Source organism: Condylura cristata, unplaced genomic scaffold, assembly GCF_000260355.1.
Source record: "Condylura cristata isolate star-nosed mole 26May11 unplaced genomic scaffold, ConCri1.0 scaffold00002, whole genome shotgun sequence".
Taxonomy (NCBI): domain Eukaryota; kingdom Metazoa; phylum Chordata; class Mammalia; order Eulipotyphla; family Talpidae; genus Condylura; species Condylura cristata.
The window spans coordinates 47994357-48015862 of NW_004567103.1; the positions used below are offsets into that span (position 1 = coordinate 47994357).

Here is a 21506-nt window from a genome sequence, read left to right on the forward strand (position 1 = left end):
TAGTGCAAGAAATTGGCATACATGATTGTGGGGGCAGGCTAGACAAGTCTGAAATCCATGGAGCCAGCCAGCAGAAAGGGCAGACTGGATGACTGACACTGTTATCCACAGGTCAAATTTTGTTTTCTTCATGGAAGCCTCAGCTTCACTCTAAAGACCTTTCACCTGTTTGGATCAGACCCACCTAGATCATCAAATATAATTCCCCTTATTTAATGTCAACTAGGGACTTTAATCATATCTGCTAAATGCCTTCAAACAGCCCGAGATTAATGAATAACTGCAATGTAGCATAGCTAAGCTGACACTTAAAACTGACAAACACAGCGTGTTTCTGTGTTACTGATCGGAAGTCTTTTGGTTCCACGGTCAGTTATGCCGCCGTCCGGGAACTGTATTTTGCTGGCTGTACATTCTTTTTTCTTATTCCCCACCGAACCTGCCTTTGAAATTAAGTTAACGCCACACTTACTGCTATATCCAGAGCACCTTGGACTCTGCTCCAGTGCCAAACATTTATTTTCTCTTTTTTTCCCTCTTGGTTTTACAGGAAGTGCATTTTGTCATCTGTGTTATTTGTCTTACCAGGACAGAATGTTCCTATTGTTTTCTTTATTAGCTGAAGTTACAGATCCGCTTGGCACCCATTCCAGCAGGAATTTTAGTTCTTAAAGACAGTAGTTGCAAAATTGGATGCTGCTATCTTGGCTCCTTGCTGGTGTCATTGTTCTTTGTCACCCTAACTTGGGGATATTCCATATTGGAGGTTTGATAGCACTAAAACAGAATAAGAAATCTAATTGCTTCTGTGTTTCATACTGCTGCTTCAGTTGCTTCCCTTCAACTTCTAGAACATTCTCTTTCAAGATGTTGCCCTTTCATGTTGCATTTCCGAAGTTACAAAATTCTATTATCATTATTTGAGGAGCAACATTTATCAAATTTGATTCTTTGCACATTAGAAAATGTTAAAGCATTGCAAGGAAGTTCCTACAAGTGTGCCACTGAACTAGCCCAGTGTTTTGAATTGTTACTAAGTTATAAAAACCTTTGTTTCTCTTGCATTTTATTCTAGTTGCCTACAGAACATCTTAATACCTTCTTTTTTTTTATTCTGTCCTTTTACTTTCTGGAAGAGAGGAATGCCAAATTTTAGCAAAACTAGATAAGCACTGAATTCTAAGAGGTTAAAAAATGTCATTGTGAATTGCTGGCAAAAAATTTAAAATTTAGCTGTAGCCACTTATTTCTGATGAATAGAAATATACTTTGCTCTTCTTGGTGGTGTATTGTGTAATAAATGGTGTTAAAGTTTGTAAGTATAATAAAACCCAAGTACTCAGAGGCCCAGAATAGCCACACTCAGAGGGTATTAACTACAAAATAAAAGTGTGGCACAGAACCTGTTAACTGCTGTGGTAGTGGGTATCAAAAAGGACCTACTAATTTCAAAGATTTACTTATTATGTAAAAAGGAAAGTTAAATTCAGTAAATCACTTTGTCCTCATCTGAATTCCAATGATCTGTTATTTAAATTTAGCAGCTTAGAACAACAATCATTTTATTAAAGGCTCCTGGGGGAGCCTTGGCAGGTGGGTTTCTGGTCTCACTGCTGTAATGGATGCAGGTCTCCTTCAGGTCAGTTCATACCATCTGTTCATGATGGAGTCTTCTAGTTCAGGCTACCTCACAGGAGAGAGGTCTTGGGGCAGTCAGGCCACATATGTGACCAGCACAGTTGTCTATTCCTGGTATTCCAGTCAGCAAGGAGAACGTTGCCTCCCCTCTTCTGACTTAACCCCAGAATACACATTCCTTAGTTCATTTGGTTACAAGTGAGGTACCAACCCACGTAGGATCAAGGAGAGGCCACTGTACTCTCATCTCTTGATAGTGGAGTGACAAGATTCTAGAACATGTGAAACAAGAGATATTGTTTACTTTTGGAAAAAGCAAGCTGCTATGGTCTACCCTCTGACTGCAGTAATTCACTTCTCCACCAGATGCAGAATATGGCTTGAGCACCTAAGACCTTATACAAATCTTTCCCCCATTGTGGCACCAGGCCAAGGTTCAAAGTCAAGGACCTTGCCATCTAATTGTGTCAAGAAACATGCAACACCTGCGAATTGAAGAGACAGATGTCCTCTCCAGACCACACCTAAAACACATCATAAGGTCAGACATCTCAGTGGCCTGTCCCAGCAAGGCAAGCACACTAGTCCATGGCGATCCTGGGATCTCGCCGTCCATACTGTCACTTCCTGTTCCCCTGTGCTCCATGGCTCTTGTTTTCTTTTTAAGTCATCTTTCTTGAGCTGATGTTTGCATTGAGTAGCCTTCTCAGAATCCTTTCTGCCTATAAAAGCTTGAGAATCCAAAGGCACTTTTCCTGTTGTCTTTAGTTTAGCATGGCAATGATTTCATGGTACAAATATCTAAAAAACTGTGGGTTTTCTGTGACTCTTAGTGGGCTCACTCCATTATAAAGAGTTGTGGACACAAGATGCTTTGCCCACTTGGAATCCCTGAGAGACTGCTGGGGACAACATCCATAAGATTATTAGAATTCTTATTGCTTAATGCAGAGTTTCTGTAGGACATGCCTTAAGATCATTAAGAGGCCTTAGGTCTGTTTGAAAGAGTTTGGGCTTTCTGATGTTTTAACTACAGGTCAAACAGATACACCCTGGATTAGATCCATGCTCTGAAACCATTTTTTGATTTGAGAATTGTCTGATATTTGGAAAGGCTGAGGAAAGAGAAGCAGTTTCATATTGAACTGTATGCTCCTCAACTCCTCTTTCTCTGCTCGCATTTTATATCATAGACAGGGAGCAGAACTTTGGTGTCACTTTAAGTATTCTGCCTGGAAATCTCTTTAGCTCGATCAATGAGTTCATTAGGTCCATTTCCATTTCCCACTTCTCCACAGATGTCAGCATTGCCAGGCTCTCTCTGTCAGTGCATAGCAGGGTTCTCCAAGCCTCTAGCTTCCAATAACAGTGTTTTCCTTTTCCATTAAGCCCTCACTGACAACCTTCTTAAAACAATGATCCTTTCATTATCTTGTGCTGTTTTTGTCTGTCAGGAATTAGTGTAGAGCTTGTCCTAACTCAGAGTCATCCTGTGTTTGCTGTCAGAGTGGAGCTGAAGCACTTGTGCTTGTGCCCTGAGCACAAGGAAGCAAGTCTCACTGCCACAGAGCATCTGTGACTGCCGCTGCTTTCAGCTACTCAGTTTTGGGGTGTGAATTCCATGCAAGTAGTAACTGGAACTGTTTATAATACTTTTTCTTTCTGACCTTTGTCACCCTTGGGGCACTCTGCTCTGCTTCCAGGAATCCTAATGTGATCACCCCCTGTCTCCTCCCCCCATGCCTTCTCAAGAGTCACTGTCTGAATTCTAAGGCCTCTGATTTGGCGAGCCCCAGAGGGTGGGAGCCACAGGCCTGGTTTGGCCCACAGACACTTCATTCCTTATCGTCGACAGAGGAATCATTTTTAACTCAATATACTTTGTTGGCATTAAACATCAAGAGCATTCACAAAAAAATACAAATGATCCACTATTGCAAGAATCAGAAGCCCTGGCAACACTAGGATTGGTTTTCTCATGGCAACCGCCAGCCACAGATGCCTTGTGCCCCTGTGCATGGGACACAACCTTTCTGAGAGTCCCAGGTTTTCAGTGGAAGGCTTTCTTTCCACCTTGCTCCTCTGCACTTTTGAATTGCCATTCTTATTGGACGGGTTCTTCACACAGCTTTTGTAGCCTTATTCTTAGCTGTTCGGTGTATCATCCATGAGATGTAATGCTGAGTTGAATGATCTAAGGGTGTAGGCAAAATGCCAACCAGGAGAATCAGCAGAAGCCCCTTGGATTAGAAGAAAAGCAATGAGGAGAGAACTGGGAAGGGTAGATCAGGCCAGCCTATGTGTGTAATGTGCCAGAGTCGTGATGGTATATAACTGGTAGACAGCTGGACTGTAGGCTGTCCTAAAGGGATCTGGTAGGAAATAAGATTTAGAAAAATAATTTGAGACTCAGGTATAGAGAGATTTGAATATTAGGGAATTTGGATTCAGTCTGTAGGCAACAATGAACTGTTATGCATTTTTCAAGAAAGTGCTTCTGTGAGACCAGTGGTGATATGAAGGTTAAAATAGGCCATATATTAGGAGCCAGGAGATTGATGAGAAGTTTGTTTTAATAGGAAGAGGAGGAATGAATGTTGAAGGGGACATGGCATTGGCACAGTGGTAGCTGCGGAGGTAAAATGTAGTAAATATGTTTGCTCTATTTAAGTTTTGAGAGAGATGAAATGCATTAATAGTAATACCACCTGTCGTGTCTCGAGCGTTTCTTATATGGTAGGCACCATACTGGGGCTTTGTATGACTGTGACCTTTGGCCAAGATGATAGGCATAGAGGAAAATTGGAGGATTTTTTTTTAGCCAAATGGAATTTTATTTATTTATTTATTGTGGTTGCAATGATTTACAGAAAATGTGTGCCTTGTTAAGCCAATCTCAGGTGAGTGCTGCGTGCAGACAGTTTGCACGACCATATAAATATAGTGATGTGGCTCACAGAAATGATACATTCATCTGTTTCTGTTCTTCTGAAACTGGAAGGTATGGACAGAAATGTCAGCTAGACAAGTAATTTTCCATCTTTCAAATTTTCTCCCAAATATTTTTTCAAATAATCAAGGTTCCAAATTGTTAGAAACAAATCATTGTCAGTGACATTTATGTTTACCATCAATCGGTTTTTGCCATCTAATACATATAGCAAATGTTAAGTACCTAACTTCATGCTCTAACTGGCAAGGATCTGTAGTTCCACTTTGCAAAAAAGATTATCAGGTATAAATCCTTGCTCTTGTTGGCAAAATTTATCATGTATCCTTAATTATAAAGGAGGTTTGAAAATAAGGTGATACCTTTTTAAAATTCATCCAGAGGTGAAAAAGAAAATGTTTCTGATCAGTTTGAACATACGAACACACGGACACAGAGGAAACAAAATATGGAAGATTGCCAACATGGAAGGAGCTGCTCAGTGAAATCGGCCAGAATGAAAAAGAAAAATTTCACACAGTTTCACTAATAGGAGGAATATAGGGGAACCAAATAAGGGGTCAGGAAAAAAAAATAAAAACCAAATTAAGAGGCAACTACAAATCAGAAGCATTCTGCAGGGGAAAGGGAAAGAGAAGGATCATAATAGGGGAGGGAAAAGCACAGGGACTGTGGTGATGGCTCAGTGGGAGTTGGTGGTGGGAATTTTACAGGGACTACACCTGAGAGGAGAAATCAAGCATTGCACAAAAATGAACAATAATGCAAAATATATCAATAAATAATTAAAAAATGAAATATCTGCTGCTGACTTACTAGTATAGCTACATATAACTATTTAAAATATCTACTTAAAATTTTTTATGTGGAAATTGCCCACATGTTTTCCTTTCTTTTCTAGCTTGTATTAAGCATTACTATATAAACTACTGACTTTTGCATATAGTCATTATTCTCAGAGTCAATTTTTGCATCACTTAACAATTTTTGACAGGACATGTTCTTAACTTTTATATCCATTAAAAAAATCAGTTTCCTCGTGATGCTTTTATAGGAAATGCTATCCTAGGCCACATTTATCAAATTGATTACTTTAAGATATGTCTCCCCCCACCCTCTATCCCCAGGACTGACTTAGTCTATGTTTGGTGCACAAAAATCAATTAGTGTGTTGCTTTTAACAGTGAAATTTGAGAGACTTTACAATGCGTTTAAGGCATTTGGGGGTTGTAAAGTAGTTATTTCAAAGAAAGATTACTGAATTAATGTTAAATGTCTATTTAATTTTATAATGTTTCCATGAGCTGAGTCCTAGAGTCAGTAGTGTGTTAGTAAACATTAAAAACTTTGTGACTCTTGGGGGGGGGGCATAGATTCTCTTTTGTACTGTATTCCAGTTTCTGTTGTGCAGATACTCCTACTCTGGCCTGCATTAAGCTATCACAGAAAAACCACTGCCATACAAATTTTTTGAAGCTTTAACACTGGGGTCTCCTGAGCCACTATGAGCCAGCTCCAGCACTGCAGACTTAGGTACACAAGACTGGAAAAGTATCAGGATGAGGCAAAGGGCAAGTCTGTAGAACATTTGCAGGAGCGTTGGAGATGAAGAACCGGACATCGAAAAACTCTTACTCACCAGACCATTTAGGAAACTAGGGTAAGAGGTGTTTCCAGAATCATCAGTTCAGATGCGAGAGAGGATGCCATGGAGAATGTGTGTTTGCTCAAGAGAGTGTTGTTTCTAATGAGCTGAAGACAGACATGTTTATGGTAAAGACAGAAAAGAGAACAGTAGCAGATAGAGAAGGGCAAGAGAATAGTTGGAGAGCTGTGAGGTAAGAACTGTGGGGCTCAGTTTTGTCTGTTACATAGTACTTTGGCAATGGAGAAGAGCATTGAATTACACAATTTTAAATCATTAAATTTTAAAGATATGGAGAGTATTTTTGGCTTTGTGGGGGTGGATACTAGTTTGTATGTGATAAAAAAGTGCGCATGGACTGTGAAGAAGTGAGAGCCCGGGCATTAAAGGCAGTCTTTAGAAATGACGAGAGTGAATGGGAAGAGTGCTTATTGAAGGAAGAAGTGGAAAGTGACTACCTCCAAGCCTCTCTTTTGGCAGAAGTATAGATGTAGCGTAAATGAACTTGGTCCGGTTTCTATGCCTTTGGTCTCTGTGGCCATCACCTGCATCTTTTATCTTGTTAACGTAGAAGACACCTGATCATGGACACCTGAGCTCGGGTGTGTGCGCATGTGCAAGTGTGCACACCTGTGTCCAAGAGGTCAGGCTATAAGGGCAGCAGTCATCTACCAGAGGAAGACATGGAGGGAGAGCAGAAGAAAGCAGGGGCTCCAGTTGCCCTCTCCCTGCTGGCTTGCTTCCCCTGCTTCCCACTAACATTTGTGAAAATGATGCCAAAGGCTCCAGAATTCCTCCAGTTCCTCCAGCGGTGAACCTACACGGCCTAGGATGTTTGGAAAACAACAGGAGAGAGTTAAACATATTTACAGTGGGTGTAGAGGAGCCAGAACCTGGTGGTAAGTGTCTTGAAGGATTAAGTGACTAGATAAATGAGATGCACAGCAGGTGGTGTTGGTCTTGTGAAGGAATAGGAATCCATTTTCCTTGCAGAAGGAAATCAGGCTAAGAGGGGTGATAGTGCGAAGAAGTTAATTGGGAACAGAAGACTTGGGGTGTCTACTGGGTGAATTTGCTGCTCTTCTGTAGCAGGCGACGTTATTTGAAGTGACGAGCTGGGTGCGATGGGACATGCTTTTGGCAGCAGTAACAGACCGGCAAGAGAGAACTGGGGCAAGCACATCCTTAAACGGCTGTTCTGTGGTGTGAATCTGAGTTAGCTGTTTAATTCCTTTTGCCTCAGTTTTCCCTCTGAAAAAATGGTATAAAATTCTCAGTTTACTGGGAAAATGAAGTTGGTAAAGTAGCTAACCTACACAGAGTGTAGTCATTGTCAGTACGTAAATAACCATTGCTGTTGTGGGCTGGAAAGAGGGAATAAGCTAACAATGAGGGAAATTTCCAGCACAGTAGCTCTCAAGCCTGAATGAGAACATGAATCACCTGGTGACCTTGTTAGAGTGAAGGTTTTGATTTAAAAGCAGGTTGGGGTGAGACCGAGATTCAGTATCTCTAACAAGTTCCCAGATGATGCTGTTGCTGCTGGTCCAGAGGCCACGCTCTTGAGTGGCAGGACTGTGGCAGCACTGACGCCCCAGAGAGGAGTGGCCAGCGGTGACTTGTCCTAGCACAGGGCAGCCTGGCTGTTTGAGTCGAGAATGTTTGGGTTGAGGGCGTGACTTTCCTCCCAGGTGTGGCTTACTTAGATGGGAGAGGAAACGTGGGGTGTGGGGTACTAATACTGCAACATCAAGAGAGCCAGCTGTGGGTTCCAGGCCTTTCTGTAATAGAAGTGAAGCCAGGAGGCATAGACTGAAGAAGCTGGACAGAGAGGACCTCAGTTGGAGCACACTCCGCCAGGCAGTAGGTATGTCATGGACCTGCCAAGGCAGATGGCGGCCACAGCGCTCACTGCCAGGGTGTGTGACATTTATCTCAGAAGCCTTATTGCATCAAGTTGTGTTAGTTTTTGATGATTTAGAAGGTTTTTTGTTTGCTTGGCAATACCTCAAGGACATTATAAATAGCAATTGATTAGAAACATTTTTGTGCTTCTGGTCAGGGGAATGCCTGCTAAGAGATAAAAGTTGCTGGGTGTTTCTTTCTGCCGGTACACCCTTGCTGGGCAGACGGAGGTGGGTGGGCTCCGTGCATCACTTTGGTTCAGGCTGTAGTCAGGCTGGCAGTATCTTCAAGTGGAGAAGTGGAAGTGGCATGCAGGATTCCCAGTGATGAAGGAAGCTTTTCCAAGGAAATTCTGAATTCCCACTGCTGGGAGAAACGAACGTGGCCACGCAAGAATTGGCGGGTGCCTTGGAAGGAGGGATTGGACAAATGCTACTAAATCTTGGTCAGTATGTCTTTAAGTCGTGTTCATCCTTTGTTCAGAAGTGTGTTAGGGAAACACACTTCGATTTAACAACTTACACAGAAGGCTTCTTCTTTGGCTCCATTGCTCCCCTTCATGCCCTCCTTCCTGGCCAGGTGGGTGTTGGGAGCCAGATGGGGATCTGAGATGTTGTACAGAGGTCCTGAGTCCTGGTTCTGGAAAGGGCTTCTGCCCTAAGGGGCCCCAGTGAGAGAGAGATGTCTCCAGGCACTGCTTCCCTGTCCCTGCCATTTCTTCTCCTTGGCTGCTCCCCTCTTAGCTCTGCCTCTGACACTAATCTCCCCTCTCTTCACTGGCCTGGGAACAGCCCCTTACTGTCTGTGTTGAGCCTCACTTTTTCATGAGCAAATCAGAACTTAGGTTCATTTCTTTAATGAGAAAGTTTGTTTTGAGCAAGGGAGGAAAGATTACTTTTCAGAGATATGGTATGAACAGAATAGTTCAATTGGGTTTTACTCCAAGTCTTGGGAATAAATGTTGCTAAATGTACGACTTCACCTAACCTCACTGTTGCCAGCTCTGACCTGAGGAATTTGTGTATTTATGACTACCTCTCTTGCTTAAACTAAGCTCATTTCTCAGAGAAACAATGAATTTATACTTTTAAAGCCCTGACAGAAAATAGAGAATAAAATTCATTCTTTCACCTTTTGACCTTACTAAGTGCGTCTGTCTTTCAGTAGAACAAGAGCAATGTAACAGTAATGCAGTCAGAGTTCTGAGGGTGTGTCATCTCTGTTCTCATTGGAGAAAATGGGTGAGAAAGAAGCTTGTACATATCTTTTTTGAAGATTTTACTGTGTAAAGTACTTTCAGTTCCTACTTTCAAACCCTATTTGTTAAAACATGTGAAATTTAGCTGCCTTAGCTCTAACCAGTAGAAGTTGTTTCCTGTCATCCCTATAGCACCCTGCAAGAGTTTGATGTGGTAAAATTGCTGGCAGTTAGCTTCAGCAGAGGCCAGTCTCACGTAAAGTATGCCATGAAACCTGGTTTCACATTATTCTATAGGTCTTTTCTTTCTAGTAAACTCAGAGGGCATTCTTAACAAACTTGTATTTTTATTCCTGCTACTTTGAAATTGAAAGAAGGAAACCTGATTCAAAATGGAGTTGGAAGTTCGGATCTCACCCACTTGCCACTCCATGCAGCTGACAGGCAGCCTCCTCCCCTGGCCACAAGCTGCCCCAGCTTGCAATCAGAGAAGCAGCCACAAACCTCAGAGTGAATCAACTTGTATCCTAAACAGCCTTTTTGGTTTCCTTCTAAAGCCTAACAACAGCCAGCCTTCTACTTGGCCTTCTTGAACTTGGCCATGGTTCGCCTGTCCCAGATGGCAATCCTTTTGCCATACCCTAATAAACTAAATTTGACTAGCTGAAAACCTTGTTCTTTATTTCAGGGTTGATACTGTTACACCAATGAACTCACTGACTGACATAGATCTTTGAATGCCCTTTGTCTTACTTTGGTCGACATTTATACATTTATTTGTTCAGCCAAAATTTATTACTTCAAGGTCCATCCCACCTTTTATTTCAATATCCAGGGCTATAATCCTGGACATTTTGCTTTACCTTCCTCTCTCAGCAAATAAAATTGAGAGAGGCAGCTAGGATTCTAAAATAAAATAGAAATGGAGGAAGATGACCATTTTTATTGTCTGTAGTTGGATACTGCGTATAGAAACAAAACCGACAGATCTTGTAAACAATAGAGTGAGAGGGGAAAGGGCATAAACTAAATTTTAGGGTGTGAAGCTGTACTATTTTCAAAAAGAAAGATTTCCTGGGATGAGTACTTGAAGAATACTAAGTTGTCAACCATGCTTGGTTTCTACGACTTCAGTGAAGGTAGAATTTTGTTCTGTTTCTGATACTCATTTTTCTTGGTTTCTCACTTTTGAGTAAATAGTATGTTTTATAATAGATGTCCATTTATTTTGTTTCTTTTAAAATAGTCATTAACAGATTTTCTTCTGTTATCACCATGACTAGAGTTGTTTAAAAATTTATCTGTCAACAAATTATTTTCTCTTTATCCACTTTTTTGTAGTTTTAAAATGCACAATCTGTTTTGAAAATCCTGACATGCAGTTCAGTGTTTATGTCTTTGGTGCTTTGCCATCAAAATAACTATCATTAATCCCTCCGCCACCAGGATCCAGTTCTTATATACAAAAATAAATAAATCTTTAGGAGAAAAAATAACTATTATTAGACTAAGTCTTTCCTGTGATTTAGTGCAGAGGAAATAGATTACACAGAAAGGATTTATGAAGTGCTAAGTATTTTGAACTGGTGAATTGGTTAACAAACTGTTATTTTGGAGTAGAGAAAAATTTTTTAAAAAATTGAATCTTTGCAGTTACACAAGAATTTTTACTCACTGGACCTAGAACTTCTAGACAAGGAGTCAGTCTTTTAGAGGTTCAGCATGGTGATGCAGTAATTCAAATCAAACCCAATCTTGAGCCTGTGTTATTCATGACTTTACACTGATCTGAGGTATGTAAACAGTGACTTTACACTTAAATGCTCTGTTCTTTCCTTTGGGGTTAATGAAGCTCTGATGAGATAACTAAATAGTCTTGATTATGGAAAATGGCCTTTATTCATATTATAATCTTTTACATACCTCACAGGACATTTCTAGACTTTCATTTATTTATTTTTTCAGTTATTCAGTGGCATAAGAAGACTCATTTGAATGGGAATCTGAAGGCTTTGTTTCTTGGCTTATTTTAAGTCCCTACCACTGTGAGCTCTTAGGTCCCTCCTGGAATGCTATCAGCTAGCTCATCTGTAAAGTGAGGAGGTTACTCTAGTTTGCAAGGTCTCTTTCCACTTGAGGTTTCCTGAATCAGTGGGTCAGTGGCAGTTATAGTCACATCATTGCTTTGTTTAATTGCATTTCAGTATATTTTTCTTTCTGAGGGAAATTACTTTGGTCGGAAGCTCATTCTCAGTCATTCTTTTGAAAGTTTTGCTGTTCAACCACGCAGACATTCAGAAAGCATGCTCCATGGATTATACCTTTACCTTAGGTCAAAAACAAAACAAAATAAAACAAATAATGACATAGGACTTACTATAAACTGTTTATGTTATCTGGCAAAGTTGGTGATTGTCTTGATGTATTGCTAGCAATATCACAAGTCTCATAAATCCTACAAGTTTTTTTTGTGAGGACAGTTTCATGCTACTTATTTTGTTCAAGGAGGTTGATCAAAATCTGGAGAAACAAGCAGGATGTCAGGCTTTGAAAAAGAAAGGGCAAGGTGGTGACAGAAGGGTACTTATTATTATTATTATTTTTTTGCCTAGATCACTGATACCTCAAGTCTGGTATGCCTCATTAGCTTCCTGGTTCCCCTGTCTTCCCTCAATCAGCAGTCTGCTGCTTGCATGAATTTCTTGGGGCAGTTTTGAAGCCTACCATGTGGCCATTTATGTGTAGTAATTAATAAAGTGTTAACTGAAGCAAAAGTGAAAAATGAGCCTGATACTTAATGGTTTGTGTATGTGGTGCTGTTCCAAGATACTTTTATTTTACTTGTGTTTCTGAGTACAGGCAAGAACCTGGTGTCTTTGGGAAGAGGGTGATTGTAGACATCTGTGGGTCTCGCAGTTGTGGTGATATCAGCTGCTAGGTATCCCTAAATTTTTTTTTAAGATTTATTTATGCTTACAGAACTGGGGTACAGGCCAGAGGTGCAGGGGTGGTGAAAGGATTCACCAGAGAGAGTGGGGAGCAGAACAGACCGACTGATGAAGTACACTGCTGAGGGGAGCAGAGGGCGGGTCAGGAGAGGTCTGCCGCGCCATGTGGTCACCTCCTGGGGCAGGGATCGAACTCTTGCTGAAGTGGCTTTAGCTTCTTGCTGTGTATTAACCCGCTGAATCACCAGGGAGGGACCAGGTATCCCTAAATTTATAATCACTGAAATTATAACCCCTGTAGCAGTGCCAGCAAACACTGGTTACATTACCTAGTGAAGAATTTGGTGGTTTGGTTTTGATTCAGGTAAGAAGAGTTCCTGGGTCAAGTGGTCACCTTCATAAAACGGAAGACGGCGACTGGGAGTGGAGTGACGACGAGATGGATGAAAAGAGTGAAGAAGGGAAAGCAGCCTTTTCTCAAGAAAAGGTAAATGACACTAACTAATCCTGTGTGAATTTTACTTTTATGGTGAGTTTGTATGAGTGCATTAATGGATATATGATTATTTTACAGTCACGAAGAGTAAAAGAAGAAAACTCAGAGGTGAGTGGTGGTTATTTATTTGCCATTTTAGCCCCGTTCCGCTTTCATGGTACCCGTCAACCCATTTAGGAAAGAAACTTCAAAATTTTGCTCTCATGGCCTAGAAAAGAAGAAAAAGTATATAGAATTTGTATGTCCCGATTGTGAGTTACTGTGAGCTATGTAAAGGGGGAAAATTATTTTCTGAGCTTCATTTTCCTTCTTCATATAGTAACACAAATGTTGCTATTGAGGATTGATGAAATCATGTCCATAAGGCACTCAGGGTCTCCAACACAGAGTACTCAGTTATTTTAACTCTTCATATTAATTGGCATTTAGAAAATGTAGGTATATAGGCTAACTTTTTTACCTGGATTTTTATTTTAAAATAAAGCAAGCAAGGTATTAAAATAGCTTTTAATTTTTAAATCTCCTGGGTAACGAAGGTCAGGAGCTCTCTTACCAGTTTCCCCTTTTGAATTGGTCACCTATTGATTAACTTCCCTTCCGCCATTGGTTACATTATCCTTTTGCCTAATGGTGAGTGTAGTTCAAAGGACTTGCAGAAATTTCCCACAGCAGAAATTTGAGCATATTTAAATAACTGAACATATTTTACAGTAATGAATGTGCACCTGATACATTCTCATTAAGAAACCATAAGACTTTAGGTTACAAATGATATGTAGCTCAACATTATTTTTTAAATTAACACATTTCCTTTGATAAGAGGACTAAATCTTATCAATTGATTCAAGTGACACTAGCCAGCTGGACCTTTCGAGACCCACGTACCCCTCCTGTTATTCTCCTTTCCTCTTCTCTCTTTTCATCCTTCATGCCACATTGATAGGCCTTTCTGAGGGAATTTTTAGTCTTGCCTGCTTCCTATGGGCAATTCTATTCAGACCTTGTTTCCGCCTATGTTTATCACATGAACTAATCTTGCCACTCCTTGCTGAGTACAAGCTTTGGTCAAGGGAATTAATCCCTCTGCTAGGAGTGATGAGCTCCACAGTAGTCCTCTGGGTAGCACAGCTGTCCTGCTGGGCTTTAGCATGTTCTTATCCACGTCTCATGAACTCTGTCCTCTCCTTGCCCACTTTAGGTGAAGAAGTAAAGTACAGAGTCAGGGGTTTTAAAATCTATCTCTTAGAGTATCTCTACCTGAAAACATCATTCTGTTTACAAATAGAACAAATAATGCCATTCTGATAGCATCATTGGCTCAAAAATAATTATTTCACAATAGGGTATTTCACTGGATGACATTTCACTGACCCCTGTCTTTCTTGTACAAACTGATGATTTACTTTATTGTGACAGTAATTAGGACTTACTGTCTGCTTGTTAAAATTGTTCCGATTGGCTCTTTGGATAATAGACATATATATGTATATGTATATATATATATATATATATATATATATATATTAGCAGTATTTTTCTGCATAGACAGGAAAGAGTAATGTCAGCTGATCATCAAGTGTCACTATGCATTTCTTGAGTAGGATTTGAAAATCTTGAGCAGTTGACTGTATCTAGACTCATTTGCTTTCCCAGTGGCATATGTCTGTTCCCATACTGGTTTATAATTAAAGAAGCTTACAGATCAGCTTCTCAATCTTACCACATTTGTTGCTGTAGTTCTACCTCTTGATATTTCACTGCAGAATAGTGTTACAGTAGAATGGTCTGAGAGTTTTTTTTTTTTTTTAACCATTTCTTTCTTGGTGACCACCTAGGTTGCTATGCAGACTGCATCCTATTAACATTTTTGGGTGACATTTTCAAGCACACGTATGCAAGTGAAGTATAGGTACATAGAATTGTATTGCTTTGTCTGAAATGTCTGGTGACTTTGAATTTTTATAGGTGCTGTCAAAAGTGGTACCACTTGAATATCTTAGTTTTATTTGTCAATTATGCTTCAATAAAGCTGGGGAAAAAAACACTATCAGCATATATACAGTCTCTGACAGTGTAGCTTAATACCTTTAAACATCTTTGAGGAAGAAACTGCTTTTCTGTGCCAAAGGCACATTTAAATGCCAGCATGTTTACATTTTAATAATCTTTTCAATAATGGTTGTCATTTAAATTGCACTTCAGTTATTTACCTGACTATATGCCACGAGGAGACTGGGACAGTATTCATGTTTGCATTCTGTTTGCATCTAATAGACAGTCTGTATGTGTTTGTTAGCAACATGAATACCCACACTCTGAAAGAACAGACTTTAAACAAGTGTGTGAATAGACATATCATATTTATGATTCTCTCAGAAGTGGGGTGGGGGAACAGAAAACATTCTATAATTGAGGTTAGGTTCAGAAAAAAACTTAGCAGTCCCATTTTGGACAGAATAAGCTGCCATAATAAAGGAGAGGGATATTTTAGAAATGCTTTGTTGTGAGGGGCTGTTGGCATCTTGGTAATAAGGTACAGTGTCCAAGTATTACAACATTAGTTGGAGAAGATTGAGAAAGTCACTGTGGAGTGTAGGTCAGTGGAACTCTGCTTACATGTGCCTGGGGCTGGGCCATATTTGGGAATCTATCTAACAATTGAATTTCTTTCCATTTAATGGTAAAGTTCCAGAGTTATACCCCTTAAAACTTGAGAGTCATAGCCAATGCAATTGAGAAATTAGTGCTGTTTTAGAAAGAGCCTTGCAAGGTAGTAGTCACCCATAATTACATCCTTTATTATCTTATCCCACTTGGATGGTCTAAGCCATTGGAGATTATAGGTTGATAAAGTAATGATACCATTAATAATACAGTTAGATAACTGAAAAATATTTACTATGTGCCTAATTTCTATATGGAACTGTCCTTGGCACCGTGGCATTGTGGGATTCATAGAGAAGTAAATCCCTGTGCTCTCGAAATTTTTCATGTCATCATGGTGGTTTTGTAAGGACTGATATCCTTAGGTAGTTTTCTAGGTTACATAGCATATTCATTTATACAAAACCTACTTATTGATCTATTTTTTTTTTTGCAAGTGATTAGGAGAATTTTTTTGTCAGACTCCAGAATAATGTTGTACATTTTAAAATATTTTAGCCAGTTTGCTTTATATCCTAATTTCCTGTTTGAAAGTAAAATTGACTATATTCATTTAACAAAGACGTTTGCTAAGACTGCTATTAAACATCGTTTTTGACAGTAGCCCCATTAGGTAGCATGAAAAAAAAAATGATAATAAGGCTCCAGAGCAGAAGAACCAAAAGCTTTAAAAGTCTGGATGGTTTGGTAGTTGGGAGCGATGTCCAAGCTACCTTTTAGAAAGATGCTCACATGATTTTGATACATGGCTAGAATTAAGGGAACTAACTTAGATTCAGGACAACTTGGATGGTTTTCTAAATGTCCAATCTAAAATCAGAGAAGATTGTGTGCTCAAATTTTCTGAAAATTTGTTTTAAATATCAGTTGTGTCAAAACATAAATAAAAACTAGACATTTTTATAATCCTTATTCAGCCTTTATCAAGTCACGGCCACTTAGACCTTAAAGGTAGATTGAAGAGTTTTGTTAGTCTAGGCTAATTGTGACAATGTTTGTTCCCCAACTCTGAGATTTTATTCTGAGAAAATACACTTAATGAGAGTTTATGTTGAGTTTTATTAGCGATTAGGTGTAATGTAAAAGCTAAATGTAATCAGATTTAAAATATCAAATTTTTTCTTTAGCTCAGCGGTTTGCTCAGAGCATATTTAAGATTCTCTCATCCACCTCCATGAAATTCTGAAATCATAGGTTAGGTTGGGGCCCAGTGATTCCAATGCAAATAAATAAAGGACCACACTTTGGGAAAAACTGTACTAAAAATTACTTCAAATATTCAGAATTTTTACTTTGATAATTGGGACTTAGTGTAACCACGCTGATCTCCCTTTGGTTTTCCTAAATGTTTTTTTTTTTTTTTTCATGGTGACGCTCTTCACAGATGGTGGTGAATGCCAGCAACATACCCGAGCAAATACAGTCCCTTTCTGTACAAGACTCTCAGGTATGGTTTTCTGCCAGTCATTTTATGTTTGAGATGCTTTGCAGACAGACTTTTAGAAAAACCAACAGATAGGCAATTTCAGGGTAGTGAAATTCAGGGTAGTGCTTCCAAGTCAGGGGCTTGTAAACTTTATTATTTTTTTTTAATAGGTATGGAGAAAATAGTACTGTTCGTATTGACTGTGATTTTCGGGACCTCCAACCTTTAAATGATAGGTTCAATAGCAAGAATTGATTACTAGACTGCTTCTGAAATTGCTGCTACTGTGTGAAATAAGAAAAGGAAAGAAAATGACTCTCCATTTTTTTAGATTCTAGCCACAAAACATTGTTGTTAATTGATACTTGCTTTTTGCTGCTGGTTGGATTTCTGTAACCTCTTTTCATAATTCTCTTATCATTGAATTTTATTGACTGAGCTCTACAACTTGGCTTGTAAAAAATAATAGTCCAATGACTGTGAAATGCTTTTATGTTAGAAGTTATATGACAGAAGACGTGTGCAGTCAGTCATGTTAGGTGGTGATTAAAGATGCTGAGCCATTCGGGGGAGGGGAGGGGTGTGTGTACATCAAGCCATGTGCAACAGGCCCTATTCTAGTTCTGCTGTATAATTAATAGGCAAACCTTATTGTTCGCCAAGTGACTATACCACTGATTGTCACCAACCTTGGAATCATCTGTTTCCAAAATTTGCATATTCTGTTCAAATTTGTTTCTCTAACTGATCTATAGCTTATGAAACAGCTGTCTACCATGGTTAGAGTGACAGGAATTCATGGTTGCAGGAAGTCTGTTTGAGGTATGAGGGCAGATATGACACTAATTTTATAGTTAAGGAAGCACAGAGTTGTAAAGGTTGGGTCGCCGGCCCCAGGCCACACAAATGGTTACAAGCATAGCCAAGATTCAGTTTAGATTTTTTACATTGTGTAGAGCAACTCTGGAAAACTCCTTGAGATAAACTGTAGCAATTGGCTGAATGACAAAAGACAAATTAAGGATAATGAGTCAGAGGGCAAAGAGAGTAAAGGAAACAGGGAAAGGGATTTCAGTAACAGTATATTATAACATGCTGTTTATTCAGTAAATCTGAGGCAGATATTGGTATTTTATAAATGAGAAAATAGATTCAAAGATGACTTGACTGTGTGTGTGTAGCTGCTGGTCAATGGCAGAGCCAACATTTGACCTGAAACATCCCTTATTTCTCCTTCCCTAGTAAGCAGGTCTGCTAATGTCCAGGGATTTATATGGGCATGTAGAGGCTGTGTGGTAGAAGCTATCATGATTGAACTGTATTCAAGGATAGAGACGCTAGGTGAGAAAGGTAGGGAAGATAAACTATGGCCTGATCCTCTGGGTTCTTAATTTCATCCATCACTTGAGGTTTAAAGTGCTAATCTTTGTGCATCCCTAAAGCCAAATGGGTATAGTTATAGTGCCTGTGCTATAATTGAGGCTTTCTATATGGCATATGTAAAATATTTGTATCCACAATTGTGATGGTAATTTGGCATCATTCTGGTTTTCTTACAAAGGTGTTTTGAGGCCAAAGAAAACTGCATGCGTAAAGACCTAGTTTAAAATTTCCAGAAAGGACTGTATGAATTAAGGATTATCACTATTTTATTCCTTTGTTTCCCAGGAAAGCATATAACCCTGTTCATTGTTTTGCTTTTGAAGGGCCTAACCAATGCTAGTGAAGACTTCAGAGAAGCTTCTTGTGCTGTGAACCTCGTTTTAAGATTAAGGTAAATAATACAGTTTATTTTGTTACCACTTTTTATATCTTACAACATTCTGAATCTCCTTCATTAACTTTTCATAATATTAGCATAAAATAAAATTGTTAACTTACTTGATTTCCCCAAACAGCCCTGTGTGCTGTATTCCCAGGACTAATTGCTCTTTTCTAATTGCTTGCTAAAGAAGAAGAAAGAAAAGCACCACATGAGTGTGTCTGCAGGCTCAGTGTACCCTTCATTAAGTTTTTTCCTTGCCTATCTTGGATTTTTTTTTTTCTTTTCTACAATGTAAGATCACAGTAAGAGATTTTTAATGAGTTTCTTTCACACTTCAGCAGTCAGTCTCTGACAGAAATAAACTATGCTTGTACTACAAGTTGCCTGTTCAGAACATTTTTCAGTGGCAGGTTTGATCAGCCACTGTAGAGAAATGACAGGTAAATTCTTGAAAGAACCCTTAGTCTTCTAGGAAGTAGTTACAAACATGGTGCTCGGCAGTAGCATCTCCATATCTAGTAAACGAAAACTCAAGAATTTTCTTGAGAGTTTGTCTTAATGTGTATTTTTGGTTAAGAATTTGGTGTCTCAACACAAAATAAAATTGTAATTGTAAGTTGCTAACTTACCAGGTCAATCAGAACATCACCTTTTTGAATGTATTTTAAAACAAATTTGAGATGTTTTTCTTTCATAGTTAGCTAAAGCACAAAGTGAACGGTCTACTTTTCAGAGCTATGAGGGTCAGTTTCCAGCCTTCTGAATTAGTCTGTCCAGGTAGATTATTGTGCCTGTACATTCTTACTTCTGTCATTTACAGCCTGCAGTGCCTTTTCATATACTTAATCAAGGGAACCTCACAGTCATCTTTGGTGTGATTTAATTCAGAATTGACTCAAGAAGTGAAATTGGTACAAGGCTATTTTGATCATTTTTGAAAGTTGTCTAGAAGCTAAATTCACTAATAGTGAATTCACTAATTGTGAATTTAATGATCTGCAGAGTGTTAACCTTGTTGAACTCTGGAACCAAGTAGTCATTTCCTTTATTATTCACACGTTCATGTGTTCAGCCAGTATTCATGCAAAGCCCATTCCATGCTGGACTCAGTGTTTGTCATGGCATGCAGGGTGAGACAGCAGAGGTTATGATCTAGCCCTCTGAGTGATGCCAGGTGACCTTTAGAATCTAGTCATCCAGTCCCTTTATATATACAGGAATCTTTTATCTTGTGTCCCTGCTGGATATTCACCCAGCCTCTGTGCATACTTCAGCTTATTTTTGATGATCACCTGAAAGATACTGAAACATTGAAAAGCTGTAATTGTTATGGTTCATCTTCCTTCTGAAGATTCATTCAATTGATCTTCCCTTTCTGGGGTCTGATGGGCTCAACTTCTGCTCCTTAGAAGAAATGCCAGACTCTCTGGGTAAAAGTCTCCTAGATAGTGAGTTAAAATGCATATTCTGCCTTACCAGCAGATGTTGTTTTTGACGAGAACAATATGGAACAAATGCACTTCCTCATTTTTCCTGACAACCAGTTGTGGGCTTGTTCTTTGCTTTTCTTTTCCTGGACAAAGCAGTACAAGTAATTTTACCTTTCCATATCAGAATTATGTCTACATTTCCCTCACAATCCTTATTGTTCACCTGTGTTTTTTTCTATGGATTCTAAATGGTTATTTTCCTGTGCTTGTGACTTAGATCATTAGTTCGGTAGGATGCTCTATGAAGAAAGGGTTCCATGTTTGAAAAAGCAGAGAAACAAAGCAACTATATATATATATATATATATATGTGTGTGTGTGTGTGTATATATATATGTATATATATGTGTGTGTGTGTATATATATGTATATATACACACATATATATACACACACACACATATATATACACACATATATATAATTTAGTGTACACACATACACACAAAAAAATGTTCCTTTTTTGAAAAGTGCTCTCTGGCCTCAGAATTCTTCATAGAATTATTTTCCAGTCTAAGATGGTCACTTTTTAATTTAGCACTGAAATTTACTTGCAGGACTCAATGTGATCTGAACAGGCTGCAGTACAGTATTGAGTTGTTTTTTTTTTTTCTTTTTCTAACTCACAATTTTCTGACTCAACCCAAGTTTTACCTGCTTTTTGAAATATCTGTAATTTGGTGACAAATTTAGCATTACCTAACAGTCAAACAAGATCTCTGATTTTTGTTTTCTCCATGTTAGGGTACCAAGTCTAATTTTGAACTGCAACTTATGTTTTAAAACTGTCTTCATGTTTATCATGATGTTAATGCTCATTGCTTAGTTTTGACTCATTGCTTGTCCATCATGTATTTTGCTCATGAATATTACATATGTCATATTAGTTACAATGTTTGGATATATGTCACTTGTCAATCTGAAGTATGTATCTTTTACATCTTTATTTTAAAACATTAACATGTTAGCACTACATATGAGACAGAGGCTTTGTAGAAACTGCTCACTTTCTGAATGGCTATCAATAACTAACTAGTATTTCTTTTTATACTGTAGCTCAACCATAAACAAATCCTATTTACTTTCCTGTCTTTTAGTGGACATTTAATTATTCATAAAGAAATCATAAATAGATCCATTAAGAGTGTTGCTGAAATTAAGACATATCATGGAGCTTTTCTGGATCTAACTACCTAGGGATGCTTTCAAAATGGAAATGAATTCTAGTATAATTTATTTTCAGTGAACATCTGCTCGTGCCTAATTGTTTGTATGCATTATATAATTACATTGGCAGCACATACATTCATTTAATAATATTTATTGAGCAGTTAAGGTGTACATGGTGCAGTTCTAGGTGTTTTAGCATAGTGGGGGGAAA

At 38.8% G+C, this 21506-nt stretch overlaps 1 protein-coding gene across 1 annotated transcript in view; it reads left to right on the top strand.

The window, feature by feature from the left end:
- The window catches only part of STK39 (serine threonine kinase 39), a 254646-nt gene that overhangs the window by 141614 nt on the left and 91526 nt on the right, over positions 1–21506 (top strand). Inside the window, exons 14-17 of the mRNA XM_012725522.1 lie at positions 12649–12771; positions 12859–12888; positions 16829–16891; positions 18577–18644. Of these exons, the coding sequence (XP_012580976.1) occupies positions 12649–12771; positions 12859–12888; positions 16829–16891; positions 18577–18644 (284 nt within the window). The remainder of the gene's footprint in view (positions 1–12648; positions 12772–12858; positions 12889–16828; positions 16892–18576; positions 18645–21506) is intronic.